The 25,419-nt window shown below is 37.3% G+C and overlaps 1 protein-coding gene across 5 annotated transcripts in view; it reads left to right on the plus strand.

The window, feature by feature from the left end:
- The window catches only part of LOC122809344 (Friend leukemia integration 1 transcription factor-like), a 570,988-nt gene that overhangs the window by 418,009 nt on the left and 127,560 nt on the right, over positions 1-25,419 (plus strand). For all 5 annotated transcript variants that reach the window (XM_044080751.1, XM_044080752.1, XM_044080754.1 and 2 more), the window contains 2 exons: positions 8,709-8,914; positions 19,613-19,788. In XM_044080751.1, coding sequence (XP_043936686.1) covers positions 8,709-8,914; positions 19,613-19,788 — 382 coding nt within the window. The remainder of the gene's footprint in view (positions 1-8,708; positions 8,915-19,612; positions 19,789-25,419) is intronic.

A 25,419-nucleotide genomic window follows, 5' to 3' on the forward strand; every position in this document is an offset into this window, starting at 1 on the left:
GTGAACACAATTAAAGTGACAGTATAGCATCCTTCCACTTGACACATGCCATTTTAAGTCTTTATGTCAGATGATATGCATTCAGTTTATATGGATCTGCTCACTTCTGATAAGCATCAGATGAGAGTATTTTTGTCTAGCTTCTGATGCTGTTTCTAGGAAAGACTTCCAAGTAAGACTGTGAGGTACAACCACTCAGGAAGGAAGCTGTACGAGTCATAGTTAACACTTGTTGATGTTACTGTGATAATGTTTAGCTGTGTTTGTCTTACTGCTGCTTGTGGCAATATGTTCAGTGATGATGGGGTTAATCCAGAGTTCTGGTCACATCTGACTAGAACAGTGCTGTACTCATATTAATCTCTCAAATGCTATATGTTTAGTAATATGAGATTCACTGTTTCTGTCCATTCTGTTTTTTGTTTCTGAAAAGAAAAAAGTGGAACTAAATGCAGCAATATTCGTAAACATTGTCTAATAAAACACTGTGTAACATATTTCAAGAGACTAAACAGGTCCAAACTAAGATTAGCTTATATGAAAAAAGGCTTGCACAAAACTAGGCCCAGCTTGTTGAAATGATATTCCAGTAATTATCAGAACAACTAGCAGTCTGGATATTGTTAAGAAAAATGTTAAGTTACATTTTCAGAAACAGAACAAATGCAATTGCTTCACAGTTGCAGGTGAATCGTATACTGAGGCAAAACATAACTTTAGAACGTTAGAATAAAATCCCTTTATACCTTATCTAAGTTACTGAAACAGTTAAGGCAATCAGTTATAAAAATGTAAATATGTAATTATTTGATTACTTATGCTGTGAACAAATGCACTTCGGTAATCCATCTGTACGCATTGTCAGCCAGCTTGATCTACTGTTTATGCTATCTGAATATTGTGTCCTACAGGGTGGATATAGTGTTGTGTCTTACGCAGGTGTTTTGTTATGTGAAAAGATACCCAACAGGTAAAGTATAGATGAAAATATAGATTTATTTACAAATGTAGACATACATAATTATGAGTCAGAGTTAACTATTCATGTCATAAAGGAAACTGCATCTTCAGTAGATGAATTAGAAGAAATGATACTGAGTGAATATTATATTAACCTTGTACATAATTGTCTTATTATTAAAATACTAATAAGCATTCCAAAGGGTTTTACAGTATTATTAATGTGTCTATAACACCATTTACTCAGCATATACCATACAAAGATACCCTAATTGTTACTTCTGTCAAAAGTGGTACTAAGAAATATGTTTTGGCGGAATGCAGCACTGCCTGTTTGTTTTATATTTTATTTGTATATTCTGTTTATGTCTGCATTTTGTTCATTGTATTTATATTTTGCCTGAAAATTCTGGTTATGTTGTACATGCCTTCTGATCTGGGTCATGGCTGAAAAGGATCCTTGGACCAGTTCACTTACCCAGTTAAAAGAAAATAAGTAAATAATAAGTATGATCACTGAAAATCCTTAAGAGTTGTTAATTTACGTGATAGATTGTCACTAAGGGAGATCATAGGGATGTTGCGAAGGCACAGTAAAACTAGTTATGCATTAATTAAAACTGCAAGGAAATATTTTATGGCAGCCTTATCTAAGACACAGTGATCGTCAACCTAGGGATGGCACTGAAAGCAAAAAGTCTGATCCAGTGCTAAAGGGCCTTTAGCAGTGGAAAATGAGAAAGAGAAGCAGCCTAGATAAGCAAAACAGGAAATTTTACACTGTTTATCTAATGAGCAAAACTTAATAAACTGGAAATGTTTGCAGTCAGCCAATCTGCATGAATCTGAGCACAGAAAACATTAACCAGAGATGATCTTAAGTCACACTCATACATAGACCAGGAATCGTGATAGCAATGCTAGTCAGGACGGGACTAGAAAAGTAAGCATGACTGATCACAATGACAGCTGGACTTCAATAGTAGGAAATGCATTTATTTTTAACTGAAACCTACTACAGGTGCTTCTTTCATGTAGCTTAGATAAACAGATAACCCATTAATCTGCAGCAGTAAAGTCTATTAGTAAAACAGCAGTATTCCCCAGGTCATATGCAACCCAGCCATGTTACCAAGGTTCAGATCACCCTGTAGAGCCCTTACTGTGGGCATCAAACTATTTAAATAGATATGACATCAACTAAGAGACTCTTGTTACGTTCAGTAGTTTTCTTCCACTATGTAAGTATGTTTACTGGGATCTAGCCTGGGTCATGAGACATCTATGTTTGAAAGATGCCTGCTTTGCTTCCTAATCATTTGGAGCATTCCCTATTCTCCATATATTCTACAAAGCAGAAGTGTATGGCAATTATTTTAAAATGTATTAAAATGTATTACTGTATCTAATACAAGATAAGGATATAAATTTCTTATTATATTTACTTAGCACACTTTTTAACATTCGGATTCTTATTTAGGGAATGTCCCATTTACTGGGCTCTCCCAGGGAGAAATATTATGCATTTTCAGCAAGTTGCAATGACAATACAGATATTATAATGTGCATATTTAAGGGTATATACAGAAAAAAAGTGAGTCAAATACTGAGTCAAAAACCCAAGCAACCACAGACAATATTATCACACACATGGTTATTAAATGACACTGATTGGGAGAAAAGAACTGTTTATAATAGGTGCAAGCCTTGTTGCTTGCTACATAAAGGATTTGATTAAGAAGCAACAGTTCTTCTGCAAAGTGAAAGCTCATCATTAAAAAAGATAAGCAAATATCTCCACTGCCAGAGCTAAATGCAATGTAGAAATCTATGACCAACTTAGCACATGCACAAACACCTAAATACAGATAAAGCAAATTTAAAGTAGAAAAATATAAGACAAAGTAATAATATTTTAAATTTTGGAAAGTCAGAAGACAGAGCAGGCTATACTCTACAAAAATATAAAATGAAATGGCATAGAGCTGGGGATAACCACAGCACTACATATATGGGAGAAGGATTTGTAAATTTCTCCTGTTGAACTTCAGTCAGTCAGACCATAGCAGGCCTAGTTTAAAAGCAGGCCCACATAATAATTTCTGCTTACTGTGTGTGTCAAATACCGCCTTAGTATCAATAGCATATTAAACTGTACTCCCCCCTTCAAATAAGATAACAGACTAAAAGAAACAAATTAAATGGACTGGATCCCACAAAAAACATTCCTGTGATATACTCTTTAAAATACTGCATAAGCTAATTAACTATCCTAGATCCTATTTCAGGCACTTCTGCACCCTTAACCAAACAATCATCCACTCTTCTGTACCAGATCTTACAACATGGCTTGAAACTTGTATACATTTCAAATAACCAAATCATGATTAAAATAATAAAATGCTTTGGCATTATCCAAGAAGAGTAAATCAACAGGCAGATTTCAATCTGATACCTAATTACCACAATTCAAAAATTTTGACTGTGTGGTAAATGTTGATTTGACTTTAGTAAATTTATGCTCAATGATATCAAAGAAACCCAAATTATAAATGCCACTGCATTAGTTTAGTAACCAATGATTCCTTTAGGTTTCTGTTTTATTGCCATGCTATAGATGATTATGATCAGATCTCCTATCACAAGAAATTCGCCTCAAAAGCAAAGCTGTTACATTTGGCTTTTTTCTTCATATAACTCATATATTCATTTTTTTTTTCTTTCTCCTTTCAACAAACTGATATTTGCAAGTTACTTTATCAAAAAGTTGAACCACTCCACAAGTGAATCAAAATGACTTTTAAAGCTATCTGTCCTATAATGAGCAGTACTAAGGCACTCACAAAGTCTTTATTCTGAAACAGAAAACATATAATGACCTTATTCGTGATTTACTTTCTCCCTGCCACCTTCTATGCAAATAGTTAAGCAGGCATGATTAGAAAATATGTTACAATTAATACTTAAAAACTCTGCATTAACAACTATTTTTATGCTAAAATATATTCCACATGTGACCTCAGACTCCCACATGCATAAGTAAATTTCATTTTCACCTTATTAGTTGCCTTGATTTGGCCAAAGTTAAATATATTCTTCAACTTGCATTCTATCATTATATACTTTCCCAAGTTCTGGCCTACTTCCTGTCAAATCTATATTGAGATTCCCACTCTCCTAACCCTATGCTAGAAATTTCATAAATAATTGAACAAAAAAAGCTTTAATTAAATCCACTGTTGTAGTCTCAGTGCTTTTCTCTTCTCCATATACTGTCATCATAATGTTTTCTCATATCACACCACTCTTCTGCATGGCCCAAAATTTCTCAAACCTTATTCCTTATTTCAGTATTTCAAAATATTCCAGTTTCATTTGGTACACTAGACCCGAAAGAAACAACTTTACCATCCTATTCTTTCTTATTTTGTTGCTCAATAACGATATATAATACCTGTAAAAATTATATTCCTTTGTATTTTACCATGGGAAAAGTCTCCTGTATGTGCAATTAATATGTCTAGTAGTTAGAATTTAAACAGATAATGTATGACGTCAATAGCAGCTGTTGTACTGTAGATTGTCTATATGTGGAAATGCCTCCACTTTGAGACAGATTTAACAGCATTTCTTTCAGTGAATCACAAGTTTTATAGTCTGAATGATAATAAAGTTCACTTTGACTTTGACTTATTTTATGAATCCTTTCCAGAACTAATCTCATCTTTTCCTTACAACTTGAGCCCATCACATTCAGAGTATTTACAATTTTATATAATATATAGAAAATGTTCCACTTCCCTCTAGTTTCTTCCTACTCCTCTCCGTCTTTCTTTGTTTTCAGTCTTCACCATTGATTTGTATCTCAGTCATATTCCCACTTCTCCATTTACCATTTTCTTTAACAGTCATCTATTGAGGAAGAACAAAACATTCACCTCCCTGTACCTACAGTGATTTCTCTTCAATCATTATTTAGTTCTTTTTTGTTTAACCACCACCCCCACTAGTTCACTCTTCCTAGGTTATTCGTTTTTCTGTAAATTATCCTCCACTCTTTCTTCATCCTACATAAATTCTTTATTTCCTTCTCTTGTCATCTGTCTGCTACTGTGATCCTCAAGCAGTCCATATTATACTGTTGCCCTATCCCATTCTGCATAAGTATGTGCCTTCTCAGAGCAAAATTATATGTTATGTCAGTTTTACAATTCCTACTAATATATGACCCTTTTCCTAGAAAACAGGCATTTAGTTTCATTAAAATCATGACTATAATAATCTATCTGTCCACATTTATATAATTTTTACATAATCCATCAAAAAAAACTTATGCTTGACCATGCTGTAGATCAGAAGTGCTTGGCAAATGCTTATTCTCTGTGTCGTTCATATTCAGGTTCACAGTAATTGTCCAGCCACACTCCCCAATACCAAACTCAAGATTTAAGTTTGTTTCAGCACAAAGGCACACTATAATGCATTATAGCTTAAGTGCCCTTCAAGACTGCCTTGCATCCATTAACAAACAATGTAGAAGAAACTGATGTCACAAAGATAAAGTATTTAGAGTTGCTTCCTTACTCCACTTGGTTCTCCAGTTTGGTTCTTAGCTGGACTGGATTCTGTATGAAATCCGCAGGTCATCCCCTTCTCTGCATAGTTTTCAGCAGGTACTCATTTGTCCTCCCACTTCCCAAAGATATGGCACAGGTAAAATGGCGATCCTTCAAACTGCCCACAGGTTTGCATGCTGTGAGCATATTCACACATGCATATGACAGTGTGTGTCTGTATATGTGTGTGTGTGCTCAAGGCAGACCTATGCAGGATTTGTTATTCTTCCTCTTGTCTAATGAGTGACTGAATGAGATCCAGATCCACTCTGACCTTAAATTAAATTAAACAAACAATTAGTGAATGAACAAAAGGAACATGTGAGTTGTAATTCTGAGCTAATGCATGGTATATAAAAAGACAAGAAAACATTTAATTGCACCTTTCAGCAGACACTCTGATAAATATAATGTTTCATACACATTTCACACTAATCATATTGCCCAAGTGCTACAATTTTATGCAATATATATGAAGTGGCTAGACCAAGACATGCAAGTTTATACAGTGAAAAACTTTAAAGTATGATGCATTCCTTATGCATTTAAGCTTTCATTTTTTTGGAAGGATGTAAACATAAAAGAACAGAGTAGTATAAGAATAGAACAACTCATGCTGCCAACGACTCTTGAAGAGTTGGTAAAGCAATTAGTGAAAACTACAAGAAAAACCTAGCCAAGCTAGAGTTTTCACTGTGTGATACCTTAAACCTCCTGTAACAGAGGCCCATGGGATATATGCAAATGACCCCTTAAGGACATCAAATGTTTCAGCTGTATGGCTTCTGAATGTCCACAAATCTTTACTTTTTCTTTTTAGGTCTTTGTGGATGCATTCAGGTCAATAAACCCAAACCCCAATAGTTGTGGACATGCATGTTTTGGCCTTCTTATGACCTCGTCAGCAAGGCATAAGTGGATTGTTTGGCTGTACTTTATAAGCACAAGGTCTTTAAACCCAACTGATGTCCATAACAACTAAGGTGTCTGTGACCTTTTTAACTCTTTGGTTTGGAGTTAGTAAAGCAACCTAAATCATTATGCATTACAAGTCTAGTATTTTCTTATGATTTTCATTAACAGGGTATAATCCACTAAAAATCTATTAATATTCCCCATCTTCTGGCACCAAAATATATTAATAAATTCTCTATCCTTCTGAACTAACCTGGCACCAAAATGACCACTGTCGAGATGATGATCATGGCCACCATTATTATATGCTGAGAGGCATAGATTTATCTCAACCATCTAATGACAAATTAAAAAATGCATAGTTATTCACTGTTTTCTAACACTGTAGTCACTATATGATAACACTAACATATTCTGCAAGATTATGTTAAAAAGCCAAGGTGCTGATAAATACTAAATAGCTACTTTCAGGCTTTCTTGGAGTGTCTTTGGGCCACTGACAATAAAAATGTGGTGCTACATCATTATCAAGACTGTGCTGTATACACTGCTATGAATCACCAGAGTGCCCATCCTCCACCATCTAACTGAGATTGTTTTATCCACCTTCGTCATCCAGACAGAATTCATATTATACCACTAGCCTGCTCTTCATTTTTTCAGACTGGAAAATCAGTTTCCCCATATCCATGTCAGTTAGCTCTCAAGTTTGAGACTTAAAATGGAAACTTGGTAACTTTACACAGTCGCTAAAGAAGAATGCAACTTTCACCAGTCTGCTTAAGTGCCACTAGCTCTTCAACACTGTCCATGAAAGTCAGTGGCAAAACCAATTAGACATGGCCAGCTAACAGCATGTCCCATCCAAGTGATTGGGCCAGTCAGGTCAGTATTTGTGGATAACATGACAGAAGTCTGTGCCCCCTCCCAAATGAATGGAGCAACCAGCTCGTGATTTGTATAGAGGATGAGAAAAGGCTGTATCACACCAAAGAGACTGGACCAACCAGTTAAGAAATTGTGGCTAGCACAGTGAAACTCTGCATTCCCCACCCAAATGAGAAGCACCAGCTGGAACTGTGTTGTCCAATAGTTGTAATGAGATACACAGTATTTCTTGTGACCTGCAGAAAATAGTGTCTTTGACTTTGTTATGGAGAGGAATAAAAGTAGGAGCATGTTTCCAGCAACATGGGAGCTGGAGACCAGAGGAAAGGAGGGGCGGGTGTGACAGGTTGATGCTGGCTCATTCATTTCAGAAAGAGGAACTTGTTAGCTCCAATGCAGCAGCGGCTCAAGGTGGCACTATAACTAATTGGAGCATTCATGTACTCTTGCTGGTATGCAGGTATATGGAAGCATACACCAGCAGTACAGTACAGTAGGCAATAGACAATGCCCATTGGTCAACAGTTTATTGCAGGAATAGGGAATGATGATACAAAAAAATCTAAGGCACTATGGATACTGGCTTCCTGCACCTGAATTAAGACCCCAACTGCATACACCAAATAAAAGGACACAGAACAGGCAAATCCCCCTGAAGACGAGAGACCACCATGAGGTGTTATTGAGTACTAGGTTTATAGGATGAATGGGGAAATGAATGGGTAAATAGAAGGTAGAAAGTTTTGATGTTTAAGGCTTGTGAACACCACAAAATGTATTCTTCCATTTCATGGTCTTTTAGGAAGTACAACAGTCAGTTAGAAAAGAGAAAAGTATGGTTTCTTCCATCTCATCCAGAGTTTGCTCATTTGTTATACCACATAACATTTTCGTGTCCAAGTTCAGCCCACCCCAGCATTTCTTCAACTCTCCATAAACATCCTTGGTGACTTGAAGCCTGTTGATGATAACATGCAGCTGTGTACATCTGTTGTGTTTCGGCATGATTTACAAATGGTCTTTCTGATCCTTCACCTAGTTATAATGTTTTGTCGAATCAATTACACACCTGTAGTTATTGGAATTGTTTCTACATATTAGTAATGTATATTTTCAATCAACTTTTTCAGGGTTACCTTATAATCACTTTGATGGTGCTGGTACCCACATGGTGAACATTTTACCAATATATTGCTAGGATGTAATGACTTAAACAGATTGCCTTACAAAACAATAACAAATATTTAATAAAATTCTGCAGCACCATCTACATTGTATAATGTGCCTTCATGCATCATTAAGAACTTTTCTTTCTTTTTCCTTTTATAGGAGGCCTTATCAGTTGTGAGTGAGGATCACACAGTATATGAAGCATCACCATTTGGCTCCCCCAGTTTAATTAAAACAGATATGAGGTCATCTGAGGAGTACAACCAGCCACCCAAAGAAGGCAGTGAAGTTCCAGATGAGGACTGGACAAACCAGAACTCTCATGTTGTGGTGAAAAGAGAAAATGAGCACATAAATGGAGCCAGGTTGGTGGTGTAATAGTTGCCTGTGTATCTGGCTATGACTGCTTGTCTGACTTACAAAGCATTTGAAATAAAGATACTGCTTTTATACAGCAAATGAATCCCAGATTAATTTATTGGTTACCATCTACACTAGCACACTGTTTGTTCTATTTTGTAACTGTAACAATGGCATGTAGATTGAAATGTTCACATATGTTGACTGTATTGGTCATACATAGATAAAGGACAGCACTGCATGGGTCCTGAGGCCTGTGTTGGTCATACATAGGTAAAGGCAGCACTGCATGGGTCCTGAGGCCTGTATTGGTCATACATAGGTGAAGGGCAACACTGCATGGGTCCTGAGACTGACTAAGATGTAACTGATTGAACTGTGCACTGCACTAAACAATATTCATTTTCATGTTTTTAGTGCCACCTCCTTAGCCCCACCCATTGATGCTGTAATAGTAAAATATAAATACATCTTCTAGGAAACTTCAAACTGAAAAGCTATGCAATCTTTAATACGAATCCATGGGTCATTACTAGATGCATGTTGGAATAATTGACAAAGCCAAGTAAAAAAATGGTGTTTGCTGCATCAAAGATATTCCTTGGATATTGTAGGGATGCCTTTGGAATGGCAGTGTAGAGTGTCATTGTAGAAGGGCATTGGTGCTCAGGTGAAATGCAGGAAATTTAGGCCATTTAATTTCACTTCTGCTGTAAAACACATCACCTTCACATCACTACAACAATTTGTGTTATAAAAGGAACACTGGCATACTCTGTAAAGTTATAATATTATTGACTAGCTACTATAATGAATTTATTAAGTTTTTTGAGTTAAAAATATTAAAAAGTCCATGAAATAAGTAATGAGTAAAAGATGTGTGTTTTTAGGACTGTAACTCAAGTTCAAGTAGCAGCTCTTTAAATAAAAATATAATTTACCAATGCACATGTGTGATTACGTTCTTCAGGAATTTGCAGAGGTCACGGTACCGCAAATGTTTTGGGACAGACAGCAAACCACTGAATTACCATTCTATACAGTTGTATAGCATTATATTTGTGAAGTTGAATACAATTTTGCATTCAGAAATGGTGAAAATGTATTTCATTCAGTCTCGCTCCTATCCCTGGGAATCTTGTGATAAGAGTCATGTGATTTATATATTACTGAGCATTGATAAAATGGCAGATGAAGAATAATATAGCCCCTATCAGTATATTTCTTTGACAGGTTGTTAGCTGGGACGATTAAGAGGAACCCAGTGGCTGTGACTTAATTCATTTCTGTGATACAGTAGTACTTAGAAGGCTGAAGGGGAAGATGAGAGACATACGAACAGGTCAGAAGTTAGCAAAGCAGCTAAGGAACTGGTTGACATGTAGTAAAAAAAAAGGCAGTGATTACATGAGAATTACGTAGAGAGAAACAATGTGGAGGTGTAGAGCTTTCTATCTGCATTGTCCTGATAAGCACATTTGTGTCCATTTCTACCAGCTGGGTAGATAGCAACATCAGTCTACTTGCTGACAATGCAGATGTAATGCATAGCACAGAGGGGAGAGGTCACCCTGCAGCAAGGCCTAAGAAATCTAACTTGTTGCGAAGATACACAGCAATCAATCAACTGTATAGTTATGCACTTAAAAAGAAGGAATCTGAAATTAATGTATAAACGTGGGAGAAGACTAAGAGAAATCTAATAAAAAAAAATAGAAATGACAGAAACTCGGTTGTGCAATACAGTGCAAGTAAGGTGGGGAGAAAGTTGATAGGTTGCTAAGTTAAATGGTGATGACATGTATTCAGGGGAAGCAGATACCAGTTTTCACTGTACAGCACCATGCATTTTAGGGCCTTGTAAACAAAATAGCAGAAAGCTCACAGATAGTATGCAGAAGTGGGTGCTAATCTGCTGAGGAAATAAGAAGCTACAGTTCGAAGATAGAGTAAAAGCACTGGCTATATGCTTTTTGGAAGGGGAAATGGTTAGTGAGAGGCCTGAAAAGAACTCATTGTGTCATGAGTACTGGCAAGGAGAAAACTTGGCTAGCAGCTGAAAGGTAGATGATAGAAATCTGACTTGAATAAGTATTTTTTTATACAAAAGGTGGTTAAGCCATGCAATGGCCAGCTGAAACTGGTGATGTCATATATAAGTCAACAGAGGGACCTAGGAGTTTGGTATGAGTGGAGGAAGGGGAGAGGAAGAGGAACAGAGAATGAAGGAGAAAAAGAGGAGAGATAATGAAGGACAGCTGTAGAAGAGCTAGCAGTAGCAGTCTAGTGGATTCCACTGACCGTCACCGGCCTTCTGTCAGATTATTTCTAAATTTTAATATTCCTAGAAGAAAGTCTCACTTAATCCATTTAAAAAATATTAAGAGAGTATGGTTCACATACTCACATAGCCGGCCATAGGCATAGGCCAACTAGGCGGCCGCCTAGGGCACTGCTCTAGCAGGGGCGCTTTTCCAGTGTTTATTTGGTGTAGGTAGACCAGGATGGGGGCACCAGGTGGTGTGTTAGGGGGTGTCGTGGAGCCCTTTTGCCTAGGGCACCAGTTGACCTAAGGCCGCTCCTGCATACTCAGCAGCCATTTATCCCCTTCTGTCTGATCTTTCCTGATAAAATCAGAATACTGCAATCCATTTCTCATACGATAGTGACTACAACAAAAGGTAGATGTTATTAACATAAAATACTCGGGCTGCTATAGCTATAACTTTTTTTTCATAGCAAGTACACAAAAACAAATTAACAGCTAGTGTATCTAAAACTAAACAAACACTTGACAATAATGGAAGTTTGCTTCTGATGTTGAAATAATTTGTCTGATCCTACTTATTAAAATGTATTGGTATTTAAACAGTTCCCTCATATATTTAATGGTTTATGAGTTAATACAAAGCTTTGCATGGAAGCAGATTATTTGCCCCATTTGTGTTTTATTAGTAATTTTTAGTTTATTTCAGATTCATTTGGTGCAACAAAACATTAAGCTGCAACTTGCTTTGTGCTACCAGAAATATTACAACATATTTATTAAACCAATCGTTTGTATTTTAGCATTGTAGTATGCATTTCAGTAGCATCTTTGATAAGAATGTTCGTCTGGTTTGAGTTCTAATTTATATTATGTTTCCATTTGTGCTACTGTATGTAGGTTCTGTTCTTATTCTTCATGACAAGTTGTAAAATAAAGTTATCAAAGCTTAGAGGGTGCTGTAACAAACTTGCATCTGGCCAGAAAAGCTGAAAACGTAATTGCTTGTTACACTGTCCCTTGATTGCCCCCTTGTGAAATATCTGTGACATGGCAGCAATTGATGAAAGACTTTTCCTATGTTTAGGTGGTTGTGGTTCTCATTGCTCACTGATGGCTTAGTTCATGCAGACTATAGCAGAGAATTTCAGAGTGGCGTTTATGGAACTCACATTTGCAAGAGAAAACATAACGGTGGAAGTCTTGGAGTTGGTGCTATCTTAACAGCTGAAAGTGTGCATATAGGATCATTTCTCTAAATCACTCTGGTCTGAATCATCCAGCTTGTATTAGCACTCCAATTAAAAATATATTTTTTTATAATAATATTGCTGTTTAATGACATACTGCAATGCAATGTGCAGTTGCCTTCTACTGGAATGTTTTTGCTATATATACTGGATAGTGTGCACACACACAGGCAAACACACACACAATCCCGGTCCATGTGAGGCAGAGCACCTCGCTGACTCTGTTCAAGAGAAATCTAGACCTGTGGATGGGAGATCGTAGGTTTACCCCGGGAATCATCTCTGTGTCACTGCTGGACAGAGGCACAACAAACTAATGGGCACAGTATTTTTTCATATAAGGGGTGGCGTAAGCCACAAAAATTTGGGCTAGGCTTATAAATGCCTTAGGGCAGATAGCCTAGTATAAACCTATGAACCTATGAACCTATGAACCTAGACGATAGATAGATAGATAGATAGATAGATAGACAGATAGATAGATAGATAGATAGATAGACAGATAGACAGATGATTACATAGAGTGCCTAATGACACATTAAATAGTCAAGTAGCAAATCTTGTCTTGACATATGTCTAGAGTATTTAGTAAAGGCAACCATTGCAATGAACAAGCTTTTCACCAATGGCTTTTGAAAAGCAGAACTGTTGTGTTTTTAAATTTGCAGATTTGCCAAAAATCTTTGTACCACAAATCAGTGATGAACTGCTACTTATCCTAAAAACAGTTAAGCTGAACAACAGAAACAGAGCAAGAATGAACATCTTCATTCAGAATAACAAACACAATTAACTCATCTCAACAAGCTGTATGTAGACATGAATTAGCAAGCCAAAACATGTTTTTGCAGGGAAGCATGCCATTCAGTACCACCTCAGCTGAAGGTTATAATCCCACACCTCTTACTAAACTATTCTAACTCTGCAGTTATGCCACCTCAGTTATACAACAATGTACGAATTCAAGTTCAGATATGTTTTACAACTACACAAATCTCATCCATCTATCAGGTGGTTCAGTCAAAATGTTTGTGTGTTTAAGCGGGTGACAGAGTGATGCTCCTCATGTTGAGTACAAGGGGGCTTCCCCCTTGCAAAAGTACTAACGTTTCCATTTCTTTAAAGGTATTTGTTTGCACTTTTATGTGTGAAGTAGAACTGGATCCCTCATATGGGGGATGGTTTGGCATAATGCTTAAGGTCTTTACCTCACAAATACAAGTTACAGGATTTGACTTTAACCTCAGGTTATTGGCTTGCAATAGTCTGTAGACTGAAACCTGGTATTTCTATGAATCTGTATTCTGAGCAGGCTGAAACAATGTCCAAAATTAGCTCATTGCTGCGCAGTCCTTTAAAGTAATGCTTTTTCCAAAGCTTAGCTGTAAGTACTTTGCAAATTACAAGTGGCTTTTATAAGCCGATATTTAATTATAGTAACACTGTGACAAAAGGAAAATCAACTTTCCTTAGCCATAAGCTATCAGTTAAAAGTAGTGCTGAATGATAACAGTAGAGTAGTTCTGAAGTTGCTTCATAGCCATCCGTCTTTTGTTATACTTAACATACCAAAGAAGTTGCTTCAAAATTGAAAACTGCCATCAAACCACATAAAATAAACAGGCTATTCAAACTGATAGGAAAGCTGAAAGGTGAAGAAAGATAGAGGTTAGCAAAGTAGGGCAACCACAAGGTAGAAAAGGTAGGTGAAATGGAAGAGACATTGTGTGTGTGTGTGTGTGTGTGTGTGTGTGTGTGTGTGTGTGTGTGTGTGTGTGTGTGTGTGTGTGTGGGTGTGTGTGTGTGTGTGTGTGTGGGTGTGTGTGGGTGTGTGTGTGTGTGTGTGTGTGTGTGTGTGTGTGTGTGTGTGTGTGTGTGTGTGTGTGTGTGCGTGCGTGTGTGTGTGTGTGTGTGTGTGTGTGTGTGTGTGTGTGTGTGTGTGTGTGTGTGTGTGAGTGTCGAGCATAGCTCCTTCTATAAGTTTTGCAAAATAAGGGTAGGTGAGGGAGGCAATGAGGGACGGCTAGGAATGTGCTAGAGGGGAAAATGACAGGTAGAAAGGGCAGACAGACAAACACAAAACATGGACAAAGACAGCCAAGTACAGTATACAGAAAAATATGGGGAGGATGGTAGATAGACACATACATGCCGAGACTGAACAAATGATGACGGGAAGGACTGGACAATGAACAGGGAATGGAGAATGAGACATAATATAGAGAGAGTACCAAGATGGTGATAGGATGTGGTCCCATCATGAGATGGTGTGAAGCCAGCCCACTGGGCAACAAACCCAGGTATCATTTACCAGGGTATCCAATGGCTAAGGCCAGTTAATTCTCCAGATGCCATAAATCCACAGTCTACTGGTCATGCAGCTCAATCAGCCACACCAGAAGCTGCTCAATGTTTCCAATACAGGAGTCCAGCTGCCAAGGAACCTTGGCAGTGGCCAGACTTTGCTTCTGATGCCAGGAGTCCCCTGTCCACCTTCATAGTACCCCCCCCCAACCGAGAGATAGCCACAGACTGGCTAGTAAACAGCAAACTTTCTTTTAACAGTACCAAAAAAATAGAGTTATGCTGCTAATCCCTTATACCAAACAGCCCTAAAAGACAACATTTATCTGCTGTAACACACAAAAAAATATTTAGGTCTCACCTTTGATCACATGGCTGTCCCATTACTCTGATTTCCCTTTTGATAGCTCCAATTTTTGCTCTTTCTTTGGCTCAGTTGTTGAGCCAATAATATGGGGACTTATCAAACATGAAAACAAGAGACAACTAACTTCCTGTGGGCTTTTTACTACATTGTGCTTTGTTTTTTTTTAACTGACCAATAGCATAGTGCAGCTAGACAAATTGATCAATGGTATAATGGGCTGCAAGCTGCCTCTGCTATTGGCCCATTTTTCTACTTGCTTTGTGCTATTAGTCCATTGAATAGACCAATAGCACAATGTAGCTATAAAATGGACCAAAAGCAAACACTATTGATCTGTTTTTTAGCAACATTGTGTTGTTGATCCAGTCAATACAGTATAGATAGAAACCCTAAAAGTCTGAACTGCAAGCCAGACACAAGGCATACAACTGTAGCAACAAGAGGGGCTTGTATAAAACTGCAGTGCTAGAATTCATTGTTTTAAAATCAGCACACTTATTTATTTTGTTTTATTTTTGGTCCTCAACATGGAATTGAGCAAGTGCTCCTCTTTTTGGCCATCTGCTATGATTTTTAAAAGCCAGTGTGTTATGATTTTTAATGTTCATAGGTTGAGAGATATGGGCCATAGTCTTTCATTTTCTACTCACACTGAGTTACTTAAATAGAAAGTAATTGCATGACTACATATTGCCTATACAAATCTGTTATCTTCTCACTTAAGAAAAGAGAAGGCTATAGATATCAATGTTTGAATCCCCAGGCTCGAATATGTACTCCCTATCTTTGCCCCAGTGTTCATAAAAAAGTCATCCATCCATTCTCCAAAATTCTATGATTTGAAAGGCTAAGCCCTTACACAGAGTATCACTGAACTATTCCAAAAATAATCAAATGGCTGCCAATTTCTGAAAGAATTACTTTTTACAAGACAAACTAACATTCAAACTAGTTTATCATAATTAATGTGTACCTCTTAAGAATTAACTACAAATCAGGGTTAGCCCTTTTTTGTTGAGAGACTTTGCTACTGCAACATTGTTTAGATCCCATTTTTTCACTTGCACTAACTGAGCATGTTTTTAAACCTAACATTATTGTAATGCTACCAAATTTTCTAACTCTTATCATAATGTTACTCGATTTCTTATGTTATAACTACTTGTTTATTATACCTCAATGACTACTGCTGTCAAACATCTATACTACTTCCAGTCTGTTTGGCCCAGTCTATAAATGAAAAGGGTCTATAGAGCAGTAGACCAACCCATTGGACAATAAATATGTTATCTAGATACCACGCAACACATACACACCCACTTCTGCCACTCTCACTTATGCAACAAAACTGTGATTAGGGACTGAATGAAAGCTGTTGCTAAAATCCAGGTATATTACATCGAAAGGCCAGGGTTGCCTTGGTCAACCTTTTTAGGAACCCATTCACTGAACCATATCAAGTTATTCTGACATGTGCTATCTATGCAAAGCCATGCTGGAAGTGAGTAGCCCATTCTGTCCCAAGATGCTTATTAGTCTTTATTCACATCCACTTCCATCACTTTGCTCCATAGTGATATCTGGCTTACTAGGCTATATATATATATATATATATATATATATATATATATATATATATATATATATATATAGGTTCCCTACGTTAGAACGAAAGCTCGGAAGATCGACACTGACATCACCGACACCAGAAAAACGATGGAGCAGATAACTGACAACTCAGAATCCTGACAGCGAAAACGCCGATACGGGAAATGTGTGAGCGCGATTAGGTAAGTGTGCGATAGTGAGGGATTTAGGGTTAGGGTGCGTGTAAGGCGTGTGTGCGATAGTGAGGGATTTAGGGTTAGGGTGCATATAAGGTAAGTATGCAATAGTGAGGGACTTCGGGTTATGGTGCAGGTAAAGTAAGTGTGTGATAGTGAGGGACTTGAGGGTTACGGGCGGATTAAGTGAGTTAGGGTTAGGGTGTGGGTAAGGTAAATGTGCGATAGTGACGGACCTTAGGGTTAGGGTTTGGGTTAAGGTTAGTGCATAGATAGTTGTGTGTAAGGTGTAGTGTAGGTTTTTAGGTTGTTGGTGTACTTGTGTTGTGTGTGTGTTGTGTGGAACAGTGAACGCTTTGTTTTGTTAACTGTTGGTATTGTGGTTTGTCGGGCATGTGAGTTTTCGTGTTTTTGCGGTTTCTTTCTTGTGGTGTCAGTGTTGTGGGTGTTGGTGTTGTGGACTGTCAGTCTAACGTAGTAAACCCATATATATATATATATATATATATATATATATATATATATATATATAGGTTCATAGGTTCATAGGTTGGTACTAGGCTATCGGCCCTAGGGCCTATACAAGCCTAGCCATAACAATTCCCTGGATATTTCTTCCCACAATATTTACTTCCCTGGACCCCTGTCTAGCAGGGTGACTGACGTGATCCCCGGGGTGAATTTCCTATCTCCCATCCAATCGCCAAGGTTCCTTTTGAAGAGGGCCAAGGAGACGCTCTGCTTGACATGGATGGGCAGTCTATTCCAGAGTATGGGGAGTCTCAGGGTCAGGAACCTATCCCTCCAGCGTGTTTTGTTCATTGTGATGACAAGGTTTAGATCCCTGGAGTGTGTGGCTCTGAGGTGTTGGGATTTCTTTAAGTGGAGAATATCCAACAGCTCAGGGTTTGACATGGCTTTGTATGTTAAGCAGGGATTGCCTCTGAGTAGTCAATATGCCACAGAGTATAGCTGGAGTTTTTTTAGACGGTCAGCATAGACCATCTGCTTTAGGCCTGTGATTCTTTTAGTGAGGTATTTTGGCGGCCTTTCCATTTGTTGCAGATGTCTTGTGAGGTACATACCAAACTGGGCATTATACTCTATGATGGGTCTAATGAGGGATGAGTACAGTGGGACAATGACCTCCTTTTTTCTGGATGAAAAGCCCATAGTGATGAGTTGTGCCACATAGAAGGATTTCCTGACTGTTGTGGTGATGTGGTTATCGAAGGTGAGACCACTGTCCACCTGTGCCCCTAAGCCTCTCATCACACTTTCGGTGTTTAGTGTACTGCCACCTATGTGGTAATTCATGGGTACGTTTTTTTTCCCAAAGGGGATAACTATACATTTCTTGGCATTAAGCTTGAGCCCATGGCTCTGGCACCAAGCATCTGTTTCTGTAAGGCCCTTTTGTAGAATATCCACATCATTTGGGGATTCAATAATGGCTCCCAGTTTGCAGTCATCTGCGAACTTTGTTAGCCAGAGTCCATTAGTGTTGGCTTGTACTTCAGAGAAGTAGATGCCAAACAAGAGCGGTCCCAGGACTGAACCCTGAGGTACTCCACTTGTCTGGAGCTGGATTTGGAGTTGGCTACTTTTACAGTCTGGGTTCTGTCATCTAGGTAAAGGCAGTGCTGTGTGAGCTTATAAAATGATTGAAAGTGGCACATGTCTTTTCAGAGAAAGGATGCACCATTTTATTATTGTGGCCAGGAGTTACTCTACAATAGAATACAGTTTTTTATAGAACAAAGGAGAACATTTTTCAGGAATTGACATTCAGCAATACATCACTGAACTCTTCCTTGACTTGCTGCAGTTTAGTAAGGACATTTTTGGTGTGCCAAATGGGGACAGTCCCAGCTGACCTTAGTACAGTTTTGAGTGACCATGGATCCTGCTTTACTGTTTTACATTTAATTGTAATCAGAAAAGTACCCTTTTACCGTAGATATTTTTGTGTGTATATATATATATATATATATATATATATATATGTTTGTGTGTGTGTGTGTGCGCGTGCACATGGGTGTGTGTGTGTGTGCGTGTGTGTGTGTGTGTGTGTGTGTGTGTGTGTACGTGTGTGTGCGCGTGTGCACGTGTGCGCGCATGTGTGTGTGTGTGTGTGTGTGTGTGTGTGTGTGTGTGTGTGTGTGTGTGTGTGTGTGTGTGTGTGTCTGTGTGTGCGTATGTGCATGTGTCTATGTATGTGTGCTGCTCCTTGGTCTGCCTATGTACCGTGCCACCACAGCTGCTTTCACTGATTCATCAGGACCATACTCTCCCACAGTGAACTGTTGAGTTGCTCTGTCACTGGCTGTACCAAAATCCCAGCATCCATTTTTAGGATCCTTAGTAGGATCCTACCTACTGCCTGCTCCTTTCCCTTCCAGATCCCCTAATGCCCATTCTATTTCTTCTCTGTTGCTTCATTATTTATGACACTTAAGTGGGAGTATGATGAGGCTGAAGGTTTGCAATAGAATAGGTTAAAAATAGGAGAATGAACTCATTATTATTTATTTAATTATTTAAAGATATAAGAAGGTCCAGAACATCATGGCTAATGCACAGCAGTGGTGTAACACTATTTATGATGCATTTCATTTGTTTTTAATCTTCCTTAATCTTTGTTTTTATGGTATTTACTTGGTATGCAGTCCCTGCATGGAATATTCCTTGATATTTGTTCATGTTCTGAGATTTTTTCTTTCCTATAACAGGGAATCACCAGTGGACTGTAGCATTCCAAGGAGGCCCAAGATGGTGGGGAATACAGAACCTTCTCATGTAAACTATCAAAACAGCTATCAAGAACAAAGAAGCAGTCCTTCAACAAACAACCCTACCACCAATAATAGTTCAAGCACTGAAGAAAGACGGGTCATTGTCCCAGCAGGTAGGTTATAGTATCCACATGCATTATTCAGCTGCAGAAAACATATTTTTCATTTTAGTAAACCCTTGTCCATTATCATGTTCTTCTTTTGTTGCTTTCTTATCTATCCCCCCTACACTGTCTTACCTTCCTTGACTAATAATCCGCACCTTAAAATGGTTTTATTAAATGGTGCAATCTTACCTTTGGTATTATTTTTTTTTAGAAATGCAGGAAAGTGGGTGAAGGATTCAAGTGCAATGCCCCACAGCTCATTATTTCTCTGAATGTACTCAGATCTTTTTTGCTTATAATGTATCTGAATTTTTCCCTCTACAGTAGTTTGGGAGTAGATGCGCTTCACTATAACCCACAACCTCCATTCTTAATTTGATGTAGTGATAAAACATCTCTACAGTTCCCAAAATATCCCAATAACCCAATATAGTTCCCAATGAAGCTAGAGTCATCTTAGATCCTGAGGGATAAGAGTGAAACATGGCATGTTTGCATCTAGGGGGGGTTTGGCTTTACTGGTCTAAATGCACCAATAAAAACTTAAAAAGTAAAAGTAAAAAGTCAAGGGCATTCAGAATATGTACCTGAAACTCTGGCATGCCTTTAAGAGTTCATTTGCATATATCCCAACAGCCTCCACTACAGGAGGTTTAAGGTATTACACAGTGAATACTCTTGCTTTGATGGGCCTTTCTTGTAGTTTTTTCATAAATTAAATGTTCTTACCTCACTAGTTGATCTTGGAATTGTCTGAGTAAAATACTTGCCTTTCCTACATGTTTTATTAAGTTGAATCTTATGTATTGGATCAAAATCCCTAATAGTTGTATATTGTTCTTCCACACTTAAATGTATTTACCTTCTCCAGTCTGACTTTGAAACTACCCTAAATGCAAGGCAAAACTTTCCCCTTGCTGATGTATATAAAACATTTATAATATTTTATAAATGATTAATTTGTTTGAGTTGCTCTGAAAAGGAAAGAAAAAATATGCTACAGTACAGGTTTAACAGTGGATATAAACAGCATCCTTAGTATTTCTGGTTCTCTTTTCTCACCTGTAGTAAATATTAAGGCAATTTGGCACATTGCTCTATTCTATATGTCCAGAATTTGATTCCTAAATGTGACACCCAATCCAATGTTGTTCCCCAGTGCTTATTATGTGTTACTACTTCTAACTTCTAACCTCTTAATCCCACTTATACAGTCCACAACTCTAAAGAACTCATATATATATTTAGGTCCTCATTATTCTTAACTTCATAAATTACTCCTTCCATCTTACAATAATTTGTGTAGTTGGTAATTCAAAATTTAGATGAAGTTGGTAGACTGGAGAATACTGGATTAAATAGTTATTCCCCTTCCATGTGAACTTGGATCCCTGAAACAAAGCACATTGTCCTCTATCTTTTAGCCACAGATCATTTTATTTAGATATATAAGAGTTCACTCCAATTTAGATCATACTATCTAGTATTTGTCATATTGCAAAAAAGCTTTCAACTTGTCCAAATATACTACCAGATATCATTTTCTCTGACCAAGATGGGAAGATATCATGTCATAAAATTTGATTGGACAAATTAGAATTGAGAGTCCCTTAATAGAGCCATGCTGACTATCATCCATATTGACCCCATAAGTATCTTCCTTTACAAGATGCTGAAGCAAGCAACATTCAAAACACTTGCAGATAACTGATGTCAGACTAATGGGATGATAACAAGAAAAAAAATCATGCTTATTGCCTCCTTTATAAATTGGCACAACATATGCTCTTTCCCATTCTGTTGGTGCTAGGCTTGTGACAAGAGTATTGTTTAACATATGAACTAATAATGCCATGACATCTGGTGACATGATACTAAGTAACCACAGATGTTATTAAGACCCACAGAACATGTTTTTTATCCTACTTATTGAATACTTAATATCCTCCTCTGTTATCATGGGACACTAAGTTTACAAATCCAGGTAGGTTTCAGGCCTATCAACCACTCTGTTAGGATTACCTAAATCAGCAAAACACTCACTGAAAATGTTAGCTGTTTCTACGTTACAGGTAATTAATATAACATTAACATAAAGCAGACCAAAAATGTGATTACTTTCTTCATTGCATTGACATTCCAATAAAAAACAATTTCTTGTTGTCATTATTATTTATTTATTTGTTTTATATTTATGTATTTATGTATTTATATTTGTTTAGCAGAAAAGTCTGACTGAGTCAAAAAGTACTCATTTTCAACAGAAGCCTGGGGAAAAAGTTCCAGATATAACAAAACAAGAAAATAATACTCATTAAAGAAAACAAAAGTTACATTGCAGACTAGAAGATTTTAGATAAGGAAACGCATTTTAATAAATATTGTGAGAAGTCAATATGAACAATGCACATGGAAGGAGAAAAAAGTCATTGAGGCAATAGGAAAAGAAGTGTAGAGAAATATAAAGATAAGAAGACATAGCAAGGTCTTAGTGAAGCATGAGATTATGCAAATATAAAAAGATAAACAAATTAGAACAGTGGTAAGAGGGAAGAAAAAGCAGGTAGGAAAAGTTTAGTCTTAAAGGGATTCAACCAAGATAGGAGCTAACAAATAGGATATAGACTAGTGAGAGATGGAAGAGTTTGGTAGTGAAGAGAATAAAAGGTAGGTAGTTAGAAGTCTTGAAGAAGATTGAGCCTGGATTAGTACATGAACAGAGCCAGGTTTTAGATAAGTATTCCCTTACACTGAGACTAAAAGAAGGTATTATAGAGATAGACCTGATAGCAAGAGGTAAGGAATTCTAGCTTTTTGCTACAGAGTATAAGTAAAGGCTTTTACCAATAATATTTGTTTGGTTTATGGGTCATGAGTAGTTTTTTTATCCTGTGAACAAAGTGGATTATTAGGCAGATAGTTGTGGAGGACAAAGCTGAGGGCAGGACAGGTTGCTGGTTTTCTTATCAGATTATAAGTAGTAATAAGTTGCAGATAAGTAAGATGGTATGGAATCTCAAGCCATATGAGAGAGCAAAGAGCAGCAAAGTGATGACAATTATAGTTAGAACTAGTGGCAAACTTAGCTATTTTGTTGTTAGCAGGGTTTTAGTTTACTTTTTATCATGGACTGGAGGTTAGTAAAGATTGAGCACCATATAAGAGTGACAGTAAAAGTGGTGGGCAATGTACTTTTATTGGAAATATTGAGAAATCCTTTATGTCTCTAGAGCATTTCAAATTTCTGATGGGTCTTTTGACAATGTTCTGTATATGAAGGTCAGATCTGAGATTATTGCCTATTATCACACCAAGTAGTTTTATGAGTGGGACTACTTCAATTTCTTTAGATCCTGAAGTTATTTTCATGGGCAAGAGTTTTGGGAGTAACGAGCAAGAGCGTGGTTTTCTTAGAGTTAAGTAAAAGTTAGCCAACATAAAGCCAAGTCTTAATAGAAGTGAAAGCTTCCTGCTTCATATTTTGCAGGTGAGGCAGAGAATTCAAAAAGCAGATAATAGTGGAATCATCTGCATACAGGATTACAGAGCCTTTACAAGAAAAAGTGTTAAGATTATTAATAAATAAGTTGAAAAGAAGGGGACCAGGAATGTAGCCTTGAGGAATGCCAATGTTATTGGTTAGATATGATGGAGCCTTGGGAACACCAATGTTATTCATTTGATATGCTGGAGTCTTGGGGAACATCAGTGTTATTGGTTAAATATGCTGAGAGGGAGCCTTGTTATCTAATTGATTGTTGCCTATTATTTAGGTAACTGGTGAACCATGCAAGAGTGAGGGATGAAAGGCCTAGACTGATAGTTGATGTGAAAGTTTGGTATGGGAAACAGTGTCAAAAGCTTTGAATAAGTCAAGGAAAAGTGAAGAGAAGAGTTTTCCAGAATCCCCAGCTTTGTTGACAGTATCCATGAAGGATAATAAGGCAGTGGTGGTACTCTGGGCTGGTCGAAAATCATGTTGTGTGAAGTTTAGAAGTTAATTTTAAAGGAGATGGTTAAGGAGCTCTTTATGTGGACATTGCTCAAGAAATTTAGGGAGAGGGAACAGAATGACAATTGGAAAAAAGTGGGATAAGTCAACAGAGTTACCTCCTTTATACAGTGGGATAATGTGACTTTTCCAACAGATTGGGACATAAGATTCTTGAATGGATCTATTAATAAGAATACTGATAATACAGGCTATGTCCTCTGCTGCAAGCCAAAAATATTCATTTGGAAGTTCAACTGCAGAAATGGATCATGGTTTCAGCTTGAATAAGAGTTTTTTGATAATGATAGTATGGACTGGTTGGAGGAAAAAGGGTGCAGAACTGCTTGAGATGTGATTGGATAATAAAGGGACATGTGAAGGATGTGAGTTGATAGTGATGCATGGAACAGAAGGTGTGTTAGGGAAAGGGTCAGAGGAATAACCAGGAGAATATAAAGGTAACTTTGTATAGTTTTGTAATTAGGTTGACAGTACTTTCAATAAAATGGGAACTGAAGATGCAAGCTATTTTGAGCAGGGTCATTTCTTCTGAAGAACTGTTTTTGGGATCCCAGGTTAAGAAGTGAGTTAATAGATGGCCAGAATGTATTGGGATTATGTTTATGATTGCTTTGAAGGAGTGCACAGAATTTCTTTTTGTCTTTCATTATTTATTTTTAAGCTGATTTCTAATTTCTCTATAGAAATGAAAGTTTTTGTTGCTTTTATGCTTTTGCCATTCTCTCGACGCTCTGCCTCTGTCAGTCATGGGTTATCTACTTAGCTTTGATAGCCATGAGGAATGATTAGATTTGGTTCTTTTAATATGGACTGTAGCTATATTGTTAAGGGTGTATAAGAATGTTTCATTGAAATAAATTACTACTTCATCTTGGAGAAGGGTATTTAAAATGCAAGTTCATTTATTTTTGTCTGCAGTTCTTGCTTTAACTGCTTATTAATGACATTCAAACATTCTACTGTATATATTCCTGATTCTGTTGTGCGTCTTATATAGTCTCCTCTTTTTAATGGGCTTTTTTTAGATTAGAGTTCACCATAATTTTATTTTATGTCAAAAAATTAATATTTGTAACCACCCACAAATTATTCAAAGCCCAGACAAACTAAAACATTCTCTGTAATAAATAAGGAAAAAAAATAGAAACAGTGCAGAAATTCAAATACCAGGGTTTCTGGCTAGACCCAAATTTCAACTTTCAATACCACATTCAATCTACTAAACCTAAGGTAAGCAAACTCCTTTTCCAGTGCAAAAATAAATTCTCATTTTTTCTCCCCAGCTGGGATACATGTAATTAAGAAAATGAGTCCTTCTCCCTCAACTAGAATATGGACTATCCCTTATTAAAACAGCCTCTGAAAGAAAATATACATCTTTCCAGGCTACATTCAATAATATCTGTAGATTCAACACTCTATCACCACATAAAGAACACCAATGCACTATACTCTCAAAAGTAAAATGGCTCCCTAGTAAGCACAAATCAATACTTATAGCCTCTTTATTTTTAAACTACTCATTCTAGACTCTCTCCTTTTTTTGCTAGCAGATTTACCGAAAGAACCGCACCACATGCAACCTAAGGTTTCTTCCACCACACTCAGTGTATAGATCATGC

The sequence above is a fragment of the Protopterus annectens genome, chromosome 8.part0 (assembly GCF_019279795.1).
Source record: "Protopterus annectens isolate FY-2018-M chromosome 8.part0, PAN1.0, whole genome shotgun sequence".
Lineage (NCBI taxonomy): Eukaryota > Metazoa > Chordata > Ceratodontiformes > Protopteridae > Protopterus > Protopterus annectens.